General features: G+C 44.7%; 1 protein-coding gene across 4 annotated transcripts in view; it reads left to right on the forward strand.

Annotated features, from left to right (window-relative positions):
• The window catches only part of CDYL (chromodomain Y like), a 236,018-nt gene extending 221,757 nt beyond the window's left edge, over nucleotides 1-14,261 (forward strand). For 3 of the 4 annotated variants that reach the window (XM_059688509.1, XM_059688511.1, XM_059688508.1), the window contains 3 exons: nucleotides 411-621; nucleotides 10,983-11,126; nucleotides 12,619-14,261. In XM_059688509.1, coding sequence (XP_059544492.1) covers nucleotides 411-621; nucleotides 10,983-11,126; nucleotides 12,619-12,777 — 514 coding nt within the window. In that variant the 3' untranslated portion in view covers nucleotides 12,778-14,261. The remainder of the gene's footprint in view (nucleotides 1-410; nucleotides 622-10,982; nucleotides 11,127-12,618) is intronic. The other variant, XM_059688510.1, reaches the window with a different exon arrangement.
• The last annotated feature ends 440 nt before the right edge of the window (nucleotides 14,262-14,701 follow it).

The following is a 14,701-nucleotide window of genomic DNA, read 5'->3' on the forward strand; positions in this document are numbered from 1 at the left end:
AGGTTTTCTCTGTGAGAGCTTCTAGATTGGTCATCTGAAGCTCATGATGTTTATTGGGCTTCTTATGTCTTAAAGGGAAGGAAGGCTGAGGGGAAAAAACATACTGGTCATAGAGCCCATGAGCCACTGCAAATGTAAGAGCAGCCTCAGGCTGTATGTTGCCCATCATCTTCAGATAGGTCCTGTTGCAACAGCCACTTCCAACATGGCAGCTTGGGTATCAGTAAGCCTTTCTAGCACACAACAAATAAATCCATGGGCCACAACTCCTGAGGGACGGCCTTCAACAAATCTCAACTCATAATTTTCATAGAGTTTACATCCTAGTAAATTGAATTCCATAATAGCGGGTTTTTTGTTGCTCAAATACATAATATTTTGAGTAATTCCCCATTTATTTTTCATTTTAGAAACTTCGTGAATACTTTCATTCAGTTTAAGAAGCCTATTATTGTAGCAGTAAATGGCCCTGCCATTGGACTAGGAGCATCCATATTGCCTCTTTGTGATGTGGTTTGGGCCAATGAAAAGGCTTGGTTTCAAACACCCTATACTACCTTCGGACAGAGTCCAGATGGCTGTTCCACCGTTATGTTTCCCAAGATTATGGGAGGAGCATCTGTGAGTACCTCGTTTTAAAAAATAATTTTAGAAAACTTCCTGAAGAAATCTAATTTGGTTATTGGTTTCCTAATATATACAGGGTGTCATTCTATGGGGACTTTTCATCAAATACACTTGTAACTCATTTCTTGTTCATTAACTTATATTTTTTAATTCATGAAATCATACATTTTCATATTGGTTTATAGAACATCTATGGACACTGTTCAATCTCATTTTCTAGAGAAGGACCTCATTCAGTGAGAAATCTATATCTCTACATAGTTAATATTGACATCCACTATTAGTAAATACCCAATTTGTAACCCATACAACAGAGGTTGCACTGGAAGGGTCTTTTATACCTAATTACCTAAAAGCTACACTCTACGTGAAAGGATGAGTCACACTTGTCTCACCTTAAATCAGAACTTAGAAATGATTCAGCTTAGTGAGGAAGGTGTGTTGAAAACCAAGATAGGCCAAAAGCTAGACCTCTTGCATCAGTTAGCCAAGCTATGAATGCAAAGGAAAAGTTCTAGAAGGAAATGAAAAATGCTACTCCAGTGAACATACAACTGATAAAAAAAACAAAATAACCTTATTGCTGATATGTAGGAAGTTTTAAAATCAAACAAGCCATGGCTTTCCCTTACCCCAAAGCCTAATCCAGAGCAAGGCCCTAACTCTCTTCAAATCTGTGGAAACTGAGAGAGGTGAGGAAGCTGCCAACGAAAAGTCTGAAGCCAGCAGAGGTTGGGGTTTAAGGAAAGACACTGCCTCGATAACATGAAAGTGCAGGCAAGTCCTGATGTAGAGGCTGCAGCATGTTATCCAGAAGCTCTAGCCAAGATCATTAATGAAGGTGGCCACACTGAGCAGGTTTTCATTGTAGATGAAACAGCCTTATGTTGGAGGAAGATGCCATCTAGGGATTTCATAACTAGAGAGGAGAAGTCAATGTCAGGCTTCAAAGGACAGGCTGACTCTTGTGAGGGGCTAATGCAGCTGGTAACTTTCAGTTGAAGCCGATGTTCACTTACCACCCCAAAAATCCTTGGGCCCTGAAGAATTATACTAAATCTACTCTGCCTGTGCTCTGTAAATGGAACAGCAAAGCCTGAATGACAGCTCATCTATTTACAACATGGTTTACTGAATATTTCAAGCCCACTGTTGAGACCAACTGCTTAGAAAAAAGATTTCTTTCAAAATATTACTGCTCATTGCCAATCCACCTGGTCAACCAAGAGCTCCGACTGAAATGTACAGTGAAACTAATGTTGTTTTCATGCCTGCTAACACCACAGCCATTCTACAGCCCATAGACTAAGGAGTAATTTTGGTTTTCAAGTCTTACTATTTAAGGAATACATTTTGTAAGGCTATAGCTGCCATACAAAGTACATTGAAATCCTTCTAGAAAGGATTTCCCATTCTAGATATCATTTAGATCATTTATCATTCCTGGGAGGAGGTCAAAATATCACCGTTAACAGTTTGGAAGGAGTTGATTCCAACCCTCATGGGTGACTTTGGGGGTTCAAGCCCTCATGGAGGAAGTAACTGCAGATGTGGTGGAAATAGCAGGAGAACTAGAGTTAGAAGTGCAACCTGAAGAAGTGACTGTAGTGCTGCACTCATGATAAACCTCTAATGTAGTGGTTCTTAACCTTCCTAATGCCGCGACCCTTTAATACAGTTCCTCCTGTTGTGGTGACCCCCAATTTCATTGTTACAAATTGAACATAATTAAAGCATAGTGATTAATCACAAAAACAATATGTAATTATATATGTGTTTTCCGATGGTCTTAGGCGACCCCTGTGAAAGGGTCATTCGACCTCCAAAGGGGTCGCGACCCACAGGTTGCGAACCGCTGCTCTAATGGATGGGGAGTTGCTTCTCATGGATGAGCAAAGAAAGTGGTTTTTTTAAGATGGAATCTACTCATGAAGATACTGTGAAAATGGTTGGAGTGGCAGAAAAGGATGTAGAACACTACATAAACTTCGCTGATGAAGCAGCAGCAGGTTTGAGAGGACTGACTCCAGTTTTGAAAGAAGTTCTACTCTAGGGAAATGCTATCAAGTAATATCACATGCTACAGAGAGTCAGTTTGTTCATGAAAGGAAGAGTCAGTCAGTGTGGCAAACTTCAGTCTCGTCTTATTTTAAGAAATTGCCACAGCCACCCCCACGTTCAGCAACCAACACCCTGATTGGTGTGCAGCTGTCAACACCGAGCAGGACCCTCCACCAGCAAAGATAATGACTTGCTGATGGCTCAGGTGCTGGTTAGAGTTTTCTAGCTATAAAGTGTTTTTAAATTAAAGTATGTACATTGTCTCTAGACATCTGCCACTGCACATGTAATAGACTACAGTACGGTATGAACGTAACTTGTATATGCATTGGGAAACAAATTCGTGTGAATTGCTTTATTGTCATATTCACTTTGTTGCGATGGTCTGTAACCCAATCTGCAGTGTCTCTGAGGTATTTCTGTAGTGTCTCCAAAAGCAGATGCTAAGTGGAGTTAAGTAGCCAATACCTATTGAAGGGACAAGGAAGAGATAGGGGGAGAAATTGAACTGTGAGCAGGCCCAACAAAGCTTCTGCTATCTCACGGGGCATATATGGCCTCTTAATAGGTGTACCACAGTGGACCGAAGTGGCTGCTTCCTTTATGTCCATTATCACTGAGTGTGGGCTGTGCCCATGGACGGGTGGCTCTCTGCAGCGGGGAAGTCCCCTCGGGAGCTAACGGATGTCTGCTGATGGCACTGCCAGCAGCTGGGGCAGCAAGACCTCCCTGTAGTGGATCTCAGCGGCACATCTCTGCATGCGCCACAGCCCACCTCTTGTCCCTTGGATCTGCCTCTTCAGTTTGCAGGGGGCAGTTCCTCCAGGTTCCAGAGTCCTCTCTTCCTGGAGGAGACTTAGAGGAAGAGGATTAGACAGTGGTAACTGCTGCAGGCAAGAACTACGTGGATGTTAAAATTAGTGGGTAGTAAAAGTACCATGAGAAGAAGGATATTTGCATCCTCGCGTTATTTACGATAGAAAAATTAGTAACTTTCAAGTAGAGAAGCCTGCAGACCTCCTTCCTGAGAGATTAAAGTTCACCAGAAACAAGGCCTATCGGCTGTGGTTTGCCTTCATGTGCTGCTCGGAGAATGACATCGCGTCAGCCTGCTGGAGTCCTCCCAGATGTGCATTGCCTCAGTCTCATCCAGGGAGTGCCAGGCAGTCCAGGTGTGGCACGTCTATAGATGCAGAGCAGCGCCCTTCTGCCACAGTCGGAGAACTCGCTGAAGGACTGAGAAGCCTTTGCAGACTGGGGAGGCCAAGAAGAACTGACAGCTCAGTGCAGTGTGGCTTCTCAGGATCCTGATCAGAGAAAGGACAGCAGTGGAAAAACTGGCAACATTTGCGCAGGATTTGTAGTTCCATTCATCGTATTATATCAATGGGAATGTTATGGTTTTGGTCACTGTAAAATGTCATATAAGATGTTAATGTTAAGGGAGAGCTGGGTGATGGGTTGACAAGAACTCTCTATACTACTTTTGTAATCTTTCAATAAGTCTAAAATTATTCCCAAAATTGCAAGTTTTAAATAGTTTAAATCAAGGAATGTAAAGGAGGAGAGGGCTTAATATGACAAACTGCAGCCGCCCTGCCATAGCTGGTCTTAGTCCTCCCTCACCTCATCCTCTCCCTTCCTGTGTTAAATCACCCCCCCTCACCACCTCTGCCGGCCTCAGTGCTGCCCTGGTGGTAGGTCACTGGTCCCCAAGAGGCCTGAAGCCTGGTCATCATGCCCTGCTCAGCCGGAGTTGGCAGGGAAGGAGGAAGGGGCTCCTGGTGGGCCTCAGGATTCCACACATCCCCTCCTCACCTGCTGGACCTGGGCTCAGACATCAAGTGCTCAGGCAGTGGTCAGAGCTTCAGGTTCTCTGGGACCCTTGTTGTGTCTGCCAGCAAAGCGTGCCCCCCAGAGATGTGAGGAGAGGAAGCACCATGTCCCTCAGTAGATCATTGGGAGGGATCATAAGTGCAGCCATTCCTATTCCACCCTTCCTTTCCCAGGCTTGTGTTCTTCCTGTTGTGAACATGGTACAATATCAAGGTCTTTGCATTGTGTATACTGTGAGTTGGAAGACAGTGCCCATCCTCCTGGAGCACACCTGCTGGCTGGTGCTACTCTCGTACTGCGGGTCATCCCAGTGCTCCTAGGACTGGCAGCTTCTGCAGGTGTTGACTGTGACTCCGCCAGAGGACCCACTCCCACACCTCCTTTGCTGGGAGGAGGCTATTCTGGTCTGGCGTTGTGTTCTGTGACACCCATGAGCCTCATAGTGAGGTTGCCTGAGGACTTGCAGGCAGGAAAGCAGACCCACACCCACAGTAAGCATCTGTTCCTGTACCAAGCATGTCAAACTTGCGGCTAACGGGCCACATGCCTCGTTTAAAGAAATGTGGCATGTGGCCCCCTGGCTGCGAGTTTGACATGCTTGCTGTAAACAGTCAGTTTATGCTTGGCTGGCTAATTGTCTCAGGAATGATGCCAAGCAGGTAGCTTGGCATTGGTGTCTGCTATTAGAAGGCTTGATGTCCAGCCACAACAGTAGCTGAACCAGCCTTGATAAGTCAGAGCCCGTGCTATTGAGCTCCAGCACCGGCGTGGCCAAACAACCAACACTGGCTAGTGTCACCTTTCTTATGTAGTTTAGTTCCTCTTCGTGGTGGGTGCTCTCTGGTGGACACTGGCGTGCCAGCAGTCTATACCCTTCCCCAGTCACATATCTATATGCCTCTACCCTAGACATCTGTGTCCCCAGTTTCCCAGGATCCTGGCCAGCCAGCCAGACCGTTCACCACTACCCTGCTCACTCTGGATTCTAACCCTGATGAAGTTCTGTTACACCAGATGAATGACCAGGCATATCCCCCATTTCAGAGCATTCCCCTCCCATGTTCTTTTGAACCAGGCCACCCATAAACCAAGCTTGTTCGCAGGGAATCCCCCATTCAGCCATGGATGTTAACTGAAGCGGGGCACTGGTACAGCAGTGGTGCGTGACTTGTGGGTCTGGGCCACCTGCTTATGCATCTCGCCTATGCTCTCTGGTGTTTGTGCCTGTTACCAGCTGTGCACCTGCCACTGACCCTGGCTGACCCTTAGACCTTGATGGGCCTGATAGCTCAGCATATGATGGACATTTCACTTGGTGCCCCATGGCTAGGTGTTCTTTCTCTACCAGGGCCTGGTGTGCACACTAGAACTGTTTTTTAAAAGGTATATGCGGGTCAGCTTTAGCTCAAGCGGTTACTTCGGATTCTGCTTGTTGCAGACACATAAAAGGTATATGCTTCTCTGCTAGAAGGCATGGCCTTGCTCCAGAGCCCCAGGGACCTGCATTGAGATCAACTCTCTGGCATTGCCATATGCTCCTCATGGCCTCTTGTCCCACCCTCTCCACTGTCGGCTACAGCGGTTCTGGCATTTCAGCTTCGCTTGGCCTGGACCCTTATTACTTTCTCCATACTTTAGAAGCCATCCCAGCAGCAAGACCACACAGCCTCTCCTAGGGCACTTGCCAGCATGTTAAGTCTTGTAGTTCAGGAAAGCTCCCCTGTCCAACCTGGTGGTTTTCCCCCTGGTCAAGAAGAACACTCAGAATTCAGTCCCTTGTCTTCCCCCAGCTCCACCAGCACTTTCTAGCTCTTGTCATGCAGCTCTTCTGGGCAGTAGGTGAGTTACAGGCCTGATGGCCAAGAGAGGGGATGTGCAGGGCTTAAGGGAAGTGATGCAGTCCTATAAAGAGAGATTTCTGCATTGTCTTCAAACAAGGGGGCAGCACCTGTTCTGAATGGAGATGAGTGGGCCGTTTATGTGGGCTCAGAGGAGCCTAGGGTTCAGAGTTTGGGGGCATCCACCCAGAAGTCCCCATACCAAGTTTACCCTCCCTCTTTTTCCTCACATAGCCAAACAGACCTTCTGTGTGTGGCTGATCAACCTTGCCTGGAGCTTGGCCACTCTGATAAGTCCTGAGTCTGGATGTGGGTCACAACTCTCTCTGCCATCTTGCTATCCGGAATCCCTCAGTGTCAGTGGCAACTAGCAGTTACTATCCCATTACCTGTGAGAAGGTCTTCATTGCCAGCCAGCTAGGGAGCAATAAATCCTTTTCATACCGCTTCCACTCCCACCTGGCATAAGGTAGTTCTATGGAAGCAGAGGTCAGGTGACAATGGCAAGCAGGACATGGATTAGGTATCAACCTCTGGCGAGGCAGAGAGGAAACAGGATAGGGTGGAGGGCAAAGGTGAGCTGTGGTGCAGTTCGGATGATGCCCTAGCTGAGCCCATGGTAGACTCTGAGGCATTATGTGGCCATCACAGTTGTTCCAGGTGCCCTCACCACACCCATTGGATGCAGCAGCCCCAAGAAGGGCCTGCCCCTGGGAGAGGCTGCCTGCAGAGCTCTCGCAGGGAGTTGCCTGCTGACAGTGCTCCTGGCCAGTGGCTCTGAGTGACATATCAGTGTTCACCTCAAGTTGTCTCCATTTTTTTTTATGGGGAAAGTATTAAACAAACTTGACATTTGAACACATTTTGGGCAAAGGTAGCTTGGAAGTGGAGCCCTTGGGCCAAATGCTGCTAAGGGGTAGCGGTCTTGGGTCCACAGAGCTCAGAAAGATTCATAAGTAGCTTGAAGGCAGTACAAAGTGAATGCCTACTCCTGACTCCCTCACCTTTGACCCCGCTGGACAAGTCTTGAAAGTCATTATTGTTTGCTTCTCCTGTGACCTCCCGGTGTAACCTGAGCAGCAGTTTCCGGCCAGGGCGATTTGCCTCATCCTCCAGTCCTAGAGGGCATGTGGCAATGTCTAGGAACTTGGTGTCACAACAGAAGAGATGCTAGTTTTTCCTACAACTCACAGGACGTCCTCCACACTAAAGTGTCTTTACCCGGCCAGAGTATCTTCATGCCCAGCTTGAGAAATCCTGCTCTAAATAAAGCTGGAGCAAAGAGCCTAAACGGCACACAGTGTAAATTCTGCACTTTTTTTGGAGTAGTTGACTAAAACCTCTACATAAAACATGAGTGAACATTGATGAGGTGAGTTGTATTGTGACAACTCTTGTTGAAAGTGACTGCTACCCAAATGGTACAGTTCCTTTCATGAGCTCTTAGTGTATGTGATTTCAGGAGCCTGAGGCAAGCCTAGAACAAGTTTGGTTTTCCCCACTTGCTATGTGAAAAACTGCAGGACGACAGCTAAAGGGATCATATTATCAGGATAAGAAGAGCATGCAGGTAAACAAGCTGGGAAAACTACCTTTTTCTGTAGTACCTGCTGCAGGGAGAGAGATCTTGGAGCCAGGCTGTAGTCACAGCTATGTAGGTTAGCTCTACAGTGAATCCTCCTTGGGCCCATTGAACATTCGTGGATTGCCCACGCTGAGCCAGACACTGCAAAGCCCAGTCCTGTCTCAAGGACCACCCCTGTGAGCCTTTACACTCAGGAAAGTGTTGGGCCCTGTGACTGACAGCTGAGGAGCCTCCGTTGAGGGAACCACAAAGATGACAACACGCCCATTTGTAAACCTGGCAGCTCTTGAGGAGCTCCCCTTTGAGGAGGTTAGAGACTGGTCCGAGGGAGTAAGTGGCAGAACCACTGCCAAACTATGCCTCCTTGAGATTTGAAGCTTCCTGGTTCCTCCCACCCAAGCCCGTGAGGTTTTCTTACCATACTTCTTAATGTGATCTTTTTGGCTAAACTTGAACAGGAAGCAGTCAACCTGTAAGACATTTATCTATTCAAAGAGCAAGCCTTAAATCCAGTCATGGCTAACACACCAGGAAAATTTTAACTAATGTATTATTCCTGGCTCAGTTGACCAGGATGGTGAAGAAACACACCACTCTAGTGTACCTATTTTGGCCAGATCAGCAAAAGCATTTTAGTTTGTGTGCCAAGATGAGAAAGGTTGAAAATAGCTGTACTAGAGTACCACATGCCATATCCCCTGTGACCTATACTGCAACTCAATACTTTCTTATCCTTCGGCATTTATCATTTGTCTGCATAGCTACACTATAACTTTTTTAAAACAGTTGGACAATTTTGACCACATTGAGTCAATTTTTAAAACTATTGGAAATGGAGTGTATAAGAACATATCCATTCAACTTACGTATATTTAATCCTACTAATCTTACCAAGGGAATTTTTCCTAATGGTTTTACTTGATAAGTGTATTTTAAACCAACTCACCACCTGTATTTTGTTGAGAAAGCATTTAACAACCTTGAGTTAGTCCCAACATTCAGTCCTTTGGGTAGATTCAGAAATGTCCTGCACATCCATTGACAGCCAGTGGGGAGTTAGTGGGCTCTCGCTCACTGGAGGAGAGGATGGTTCTGATGGGCTGTTGGCCCCAGCTGCCTGTCTTCAAGCCTGAGAGAATCAAGAAAAGGGAATGAAAGACCAGGAGAGAATAGTAGTAGGGCAGTAAATTGGCCTCTAGTGGGCAAAAAATACTTTCAAAATGACTGGGAGAACAGAGAGGCCCCCTGGAGGTGCTGGAGAAGAAATGCAGGAAGGATGCCTTGCTCTTTGTCACTCCCACTGCCCATATGCACACAGGCCAGCGAGGTCCTTTGTGTTTCCTACCCAAGCTAAGACCCTGTAGTTCAGGTTGGTCCTGCAAACATACTTCAAACTAACCCAAGTGATTTAGTTGTGTTGTTGTCTTTACAGTATGTTGAGAGTAAAAGAAATGCATATAAGGAATGGAAAATTCTGTCCATAGAGCACTTCCCAGTAAGTCATTTCATCAGGAACTGTTTTCCTTTCTCATTGCATTTGGATCTGCCTTCAGAAGAAGGATCTTAACAGCTAACAATAAAATTAAGTCAGATTTTTAAATCCATTGTTTATTTTAGACCTTTCTACTGAGAGGAGGCTGTTCAGGGGATTTGTAGAACATCTTCACGCTCTTCAAACACTCATGGCTTTGTCCAAGACTTACACAAATCATGCTCCTCTTGGGGACAAAAGTGAGTCGTGAGTGTTAAGAACCTTGCAGTCCTTCTGAAGACCCTGTTCTACAGCTGCTTTGCATCTCTGCCGATACTGAAATGGGTGATGAATCAGCAGCACATTTGCTCTGCCAGCTCTGGTGTGCATACTCTAAACCAGCGGTCACCAACCTTTCAGACCTCGTGGCCCACCGGTTGGTGACCGCTGCTCTAAACTGTGCATTTCACGTGCAGTTGACCATCGAGGTGCCTTTATAGGAGGTACACAGGTACTGTCAACTGAGAGAAACACTTAATACTTTAAGGCCTTTTCATAACAATGATTTTACTTCTTTTGGAAAAGAAAGACACTGACCAAAAGTCCATTTTACCTGAGCTCAGAAGCTCTTTGTGACCACCAGAATCTTCAGGAAGGTTAACCATGCAAGATAGGAAATTGTGACATTAGAATCGTGCAGTTTCTTTGTCAGGTAGATATTCTCCTCTTTTCTCCTTACTTCAGCATCTGTGAGCCTATCATTAGAGTGATAATGAAATTCATGCAAATTTGTGATGAGACCTTAAAAGTGCTGTAGAATCCAGGACAAAGTTAAAACCAGTTTCATACACACACACACACACACACACACACACACACACACACACAAAACCCAAGTGTTGACTCCCTCCATTGAGTCATGTGTATAGTCCAGCCATGGGCAAACTACGGCCCGCGGGCCGGAAAGTTTGCCCACCCCTGGTATAGTCAGACCTTCCTAGGCAGTGGTCGTTTAGGGTACTTCTCAGTCCTGGTCGTCTCCTCCCAGGTATCCCCCCTGCAGGACCTCCCCGCCTGCATGTGCTCACGTCCCTAAAATTGCAAATGTTCTAGCTTTGCTTGGGCCTCATTTTCCCAGGAAACTGTTTTGTGTTTTAAATGAGTGCATACATTGGGAGGAGGAGGCAGGCAGAGAGGGACATGCCAGTGACTTCGAATTAACTAACAGATCTTCTCTAATTTAGATTTCTTGGCTGTCTATTTGATCCTGTATTACATCATAAAATAAGCCTTTTACATTCATTTTTTTGAAAACCCACTGACCGGTATCTTGCTTCCTGCCCGCGTCGTGGACTGTGCCTTGCTGGGTTTCTGCTCAGTGCACAGGCTCTAGAGAGGGTTGGTTGCAGCCCTGGAGGGTGTGCAAGGGGTCCCAGCCCAGGCCGTTCAAACACCCATCCTCAGTGCGAGTTTTTAAGGGATGAGTTATTGGGTTGCGTCTTTTCTGCCTGCCTCCCCATCACATTTCATATTTCATATCAGTGTCAACTCTTCTTCCTTTCAGGCAAATGAAATGTTGCTCAGTGGCCGTAAGCTGACAGCGCAGGAGGCGTGTGGCAAGGGCCTGGTCTCGCAGGTGTTCTGGCCTGGGACCTTCACCCAAGAGGTCATGGTTCGCATTAAGGAGCTTGCCTCGTGTAATCCAGTTGTACGTCAAATTTGTTCTCTTAAGTGTGTGACTTTTTGTGTGTTTTTTGCCATGACCTTTTCCTCCAGAGAGATCAGACTTTTCACAGTATTTCCCTGAGCGCTCCCTGCACAGCCACCTTCATGGGAAATACTGACGGGAGCCGTAATGGATGCCAGTGCTTCAGTCTGCTTACCCTGTCCTCCCTTTGCAAATGCCCAAGAATTAAAGGAAAGCGTTTCAATCTCAAGTTTAGTAACTTAAAACTGCCCTATATCCCTGGCCAAAAGGTTGCGGGTTTGATTCCAAGTCAGGGCAAGTACAGGAAGGCAACCAATTGATGTTTCTCTCTCCCTCCCTCTGCTGTCTCCCTCTCGAAGATCAATAAGCATGCCCTCGGGTGAGGATTATTTTTTTTAATCCTGTAAAAGTCTACCAGAAAACAACATTTATATAGCTCTTCACTGCTTTCAAAGCCCTTTCATATAATCACCTTTTCCACACAGTAGACCTAAGTTTTGTCTAATGTACTGGATAATCTTTTAACAAAATTGCACTTGCCAAATCATAAGGTGAAATGTTATTTGATGTTAATTGATCTAACTTCCCTCTAAGCCAGTGATTTTCAACCAGTGTGCCACAAGAATTTTTAAAACGTGCAATACCTGACTATTAGGGGCACTGATCTGTTTGCCCTTAAAATAAAAAAATGAGAACAGCCAACACAATAGCTGTCCAGTGTGAATTAAAATTATACTTTTTTTTTGTCAGATCAGCAAAATGTAATCTTTTTTGGTGTGCCACCGGTGGAATTTTATAGTTTATGTTTGCCATGAGATGAAAAAGGTTGGAAACTGCTGCTCTAAGCTATCCCAAATGTGAACAGCCCTCATTATTAAAATTAAATTTTAGTTTAAAAATCCCCTCAACAGACATTCTCCCCGTTTCCCTTGAGCACCAGAGTTATGAGTGGGCTCATGCAGCACAGCAGTGTGGGCCACGGCTGGTCTTGGCGTCGGGAAGAGGCAGGGAGTAGCAAACAGTTCAGCTCGCTTTTGAAATAACTTGACAACCGTTTTGACCTTGAGAATGTGTCTGATATCTAGTGTAAAATAGACTTTGTGCATATATTAGGCCTGGTGTATATTGTAAGAAACGTCTGGTAGCTTTTTTTTTTTTTCTTATACTTTATTGATTTTTTTACAGAGAGGAAGGGAGGGGGATAGAGAGTTAGAAACATCCATGAGAGAGAAACATCGATCAGCTGCCTCCTGCACACTCCCTACTGGGGATGTGCCTGCAACCAAGGTACATGCCCTTGACCGGAATCGAACCTGGGATCCTTCAATCCACAGGCCGATGCTTTATCCACTGAGCCAAACCGGTTAAGCTGGTAGCTTTTTTTTTGATAGGTCATTACTCAAGTTTGATAATTATTCACACAAACTTGGGGTGCAGTGGAGCCAGTGCTTGCAGACACACACCTGCTAACTAACTGTGTTGTTTGGTCCAGGTGCTGGAGGAATCCAAAGCCCTTGTACGCTGCAACATGAAGACAGAGTTGGAGCAGGCCAATGAGAGGGAGTGTGAAGTGCTGAAGAAGATCTGGGGCTCCGCCCAAGGGATGGACTCCATGCTGAAATACTTGCAGAGGAAGATCGATGAGTTTTGATTGGCGGGCTGCCTGCTGATGACACTGGAATTGAAGAGCAGGACATCTGTGGCTCCAAGGTGCCTGAATCCATCCTCACAGCCTGAAACATGTTCACTCTTAGCTCACGCTTGGAAGCAGGACTTGAAACATCCAAGCTATTTATTATCAAGGAGTTTTTAAGTACTGTAACTTTAAAATAAATAATTACAAAGCTCCTTTGTCCAAACATCATTATTTTATAGTTAATATTCAGACACGTATGAGAGTGTAATGGTGAGCACTAGACTGCTCGTTGCAGCTCTAATTTCTGCTATCTTTGGCTTGTACTGTATAAAGAAGAAAGTGTGTTTTGCTGGTTTGGGGTTGCAGGGAAAGTCTGGGATAATGTTTGTTTTCCTTATTTTTTCCTTCTAGAACAGACTCTAAAGAGGCACTAGAAAGCCTCATCTCCCCTGCCCCAAATAGAGATATAGAAGGATCTGAGATGTGCTTTTTTCTCCAAGAAGGCACAGATAACTCAGATGAAAAGTCCAAATCAAAAGTAAGACTTACCTTTTAGGATATTTCTGATGAAAAATCCACTGATGAACGTGCCCCCACACTAAAGTACACTTAGGATTTATGCTGAAAAAAAATCAGTTGCTTTTTCCTTCTCTTTTAATATATCTGGTTCTCACCCAGTTAACATGGAGAAACCACTGTCTCTGGAAGGAAGCTTGTTTTGCAGTCCTAGTGACTCACTGAACAGCCTAAGTATGGTGTCTAAGCTATTAGTTAGCCTTAGTGGGGTTTAAATAGTGTCTTTGACCCTTTTGAAAAAATAACTGCAATGCTTCTTGTTGCTGGGTGAGAAATGCTACTTTATATACAATTTTGGTTTTCTATGTGCAGATATGATTGCTGTATTACACCAAAAAAAGTATTTTTATGTTTATAAACTGTATTTTTTAGTTTCACTTAGAATATATTTTATTTAATAAGTTAAAATTCTTTTGGCACGCTATTAAATGCAGAAACTCCTTTTTAAGAAAAAGAACTACCTTATATTCAATGTTTAATGTTCTTGGTCTCCGGGTTCATGTCTACACAATACACTGAGTACAGTGTGGTGTCCAAGAGTGCCCTACGTAAACAGACATGCGCACTGCTCTCAGGAGTGGGGCCGATTCCTGATTACAGAGGCCTGCCATTAGGCAGGCTTCTGCGCTTGCAATCATATTGAATGTATGAAGAGTGAAATAAAATCAAAACCTTATTTTTGTACAGTTTTAAATTTTATACTAGAACTGACCGCCTCCTGGCTGCGTGGAGAGCTGTACAGTGTATAAACCTGCCTTTACCTGGGATTGGTTGGTGCAGTATTTTTGCATCTGTGGGACCTACTTTTTTGTTCAGTAGTTTGAAATATATATAAACTGTACAATCTGTAAAGTTTTTATAGAATAAATATTCAGCTGTGAAAACTGGTTAAATAAAACTAATATTTCTTAACACATTTAAAATGTTTCTCAAAATTCTTCACTTCTGCAGTTTCTCAATGAATGTATTTTTGTGAAATAGGAGCATAAAACATTTGTACAGTATAAAGAGTGCCCAATCACTGTGTAACTACTCCTAGGGAGGAACTAGAAAATGGCAGTGTCCTCCCAGGTCACATCCACATCCCCCTCCCCAGGTTGCCATTTTCATTTCCTGAAATTTGTGTCACTCATCCTGTTGCTTCTTTTTCAAAGATGCATATTTTTAGCATATATTAACTAGCTCTGCATATTTAGAATTATATTGTATCCCATATAAGCTCCTGTGATTTATATGTTTGATTCAGTATTAAGAGACTTTTCTATTTGTACAGAAAGTTATAATTTATGGCTTCTTTACCCAAACCTACAGCATAGATATTTCCATTCCTGTTTCTAGATAAAGAACCTGAGGTGTGACACAC

Source organism: Myotis daubentonii, chromosome 3 (assembly GCF_963259705.1).
Source record: "Myotis daubentonii chromosome 3, mMyoDau2.1, whole genome shotgun sequence".
Taxonomy (NCBI): Eukaryota; Metazoa; Chordata; class Mammalia; order Chiroptera; family Vespertilionidae; genus Myotis; species Myotis daubentonii.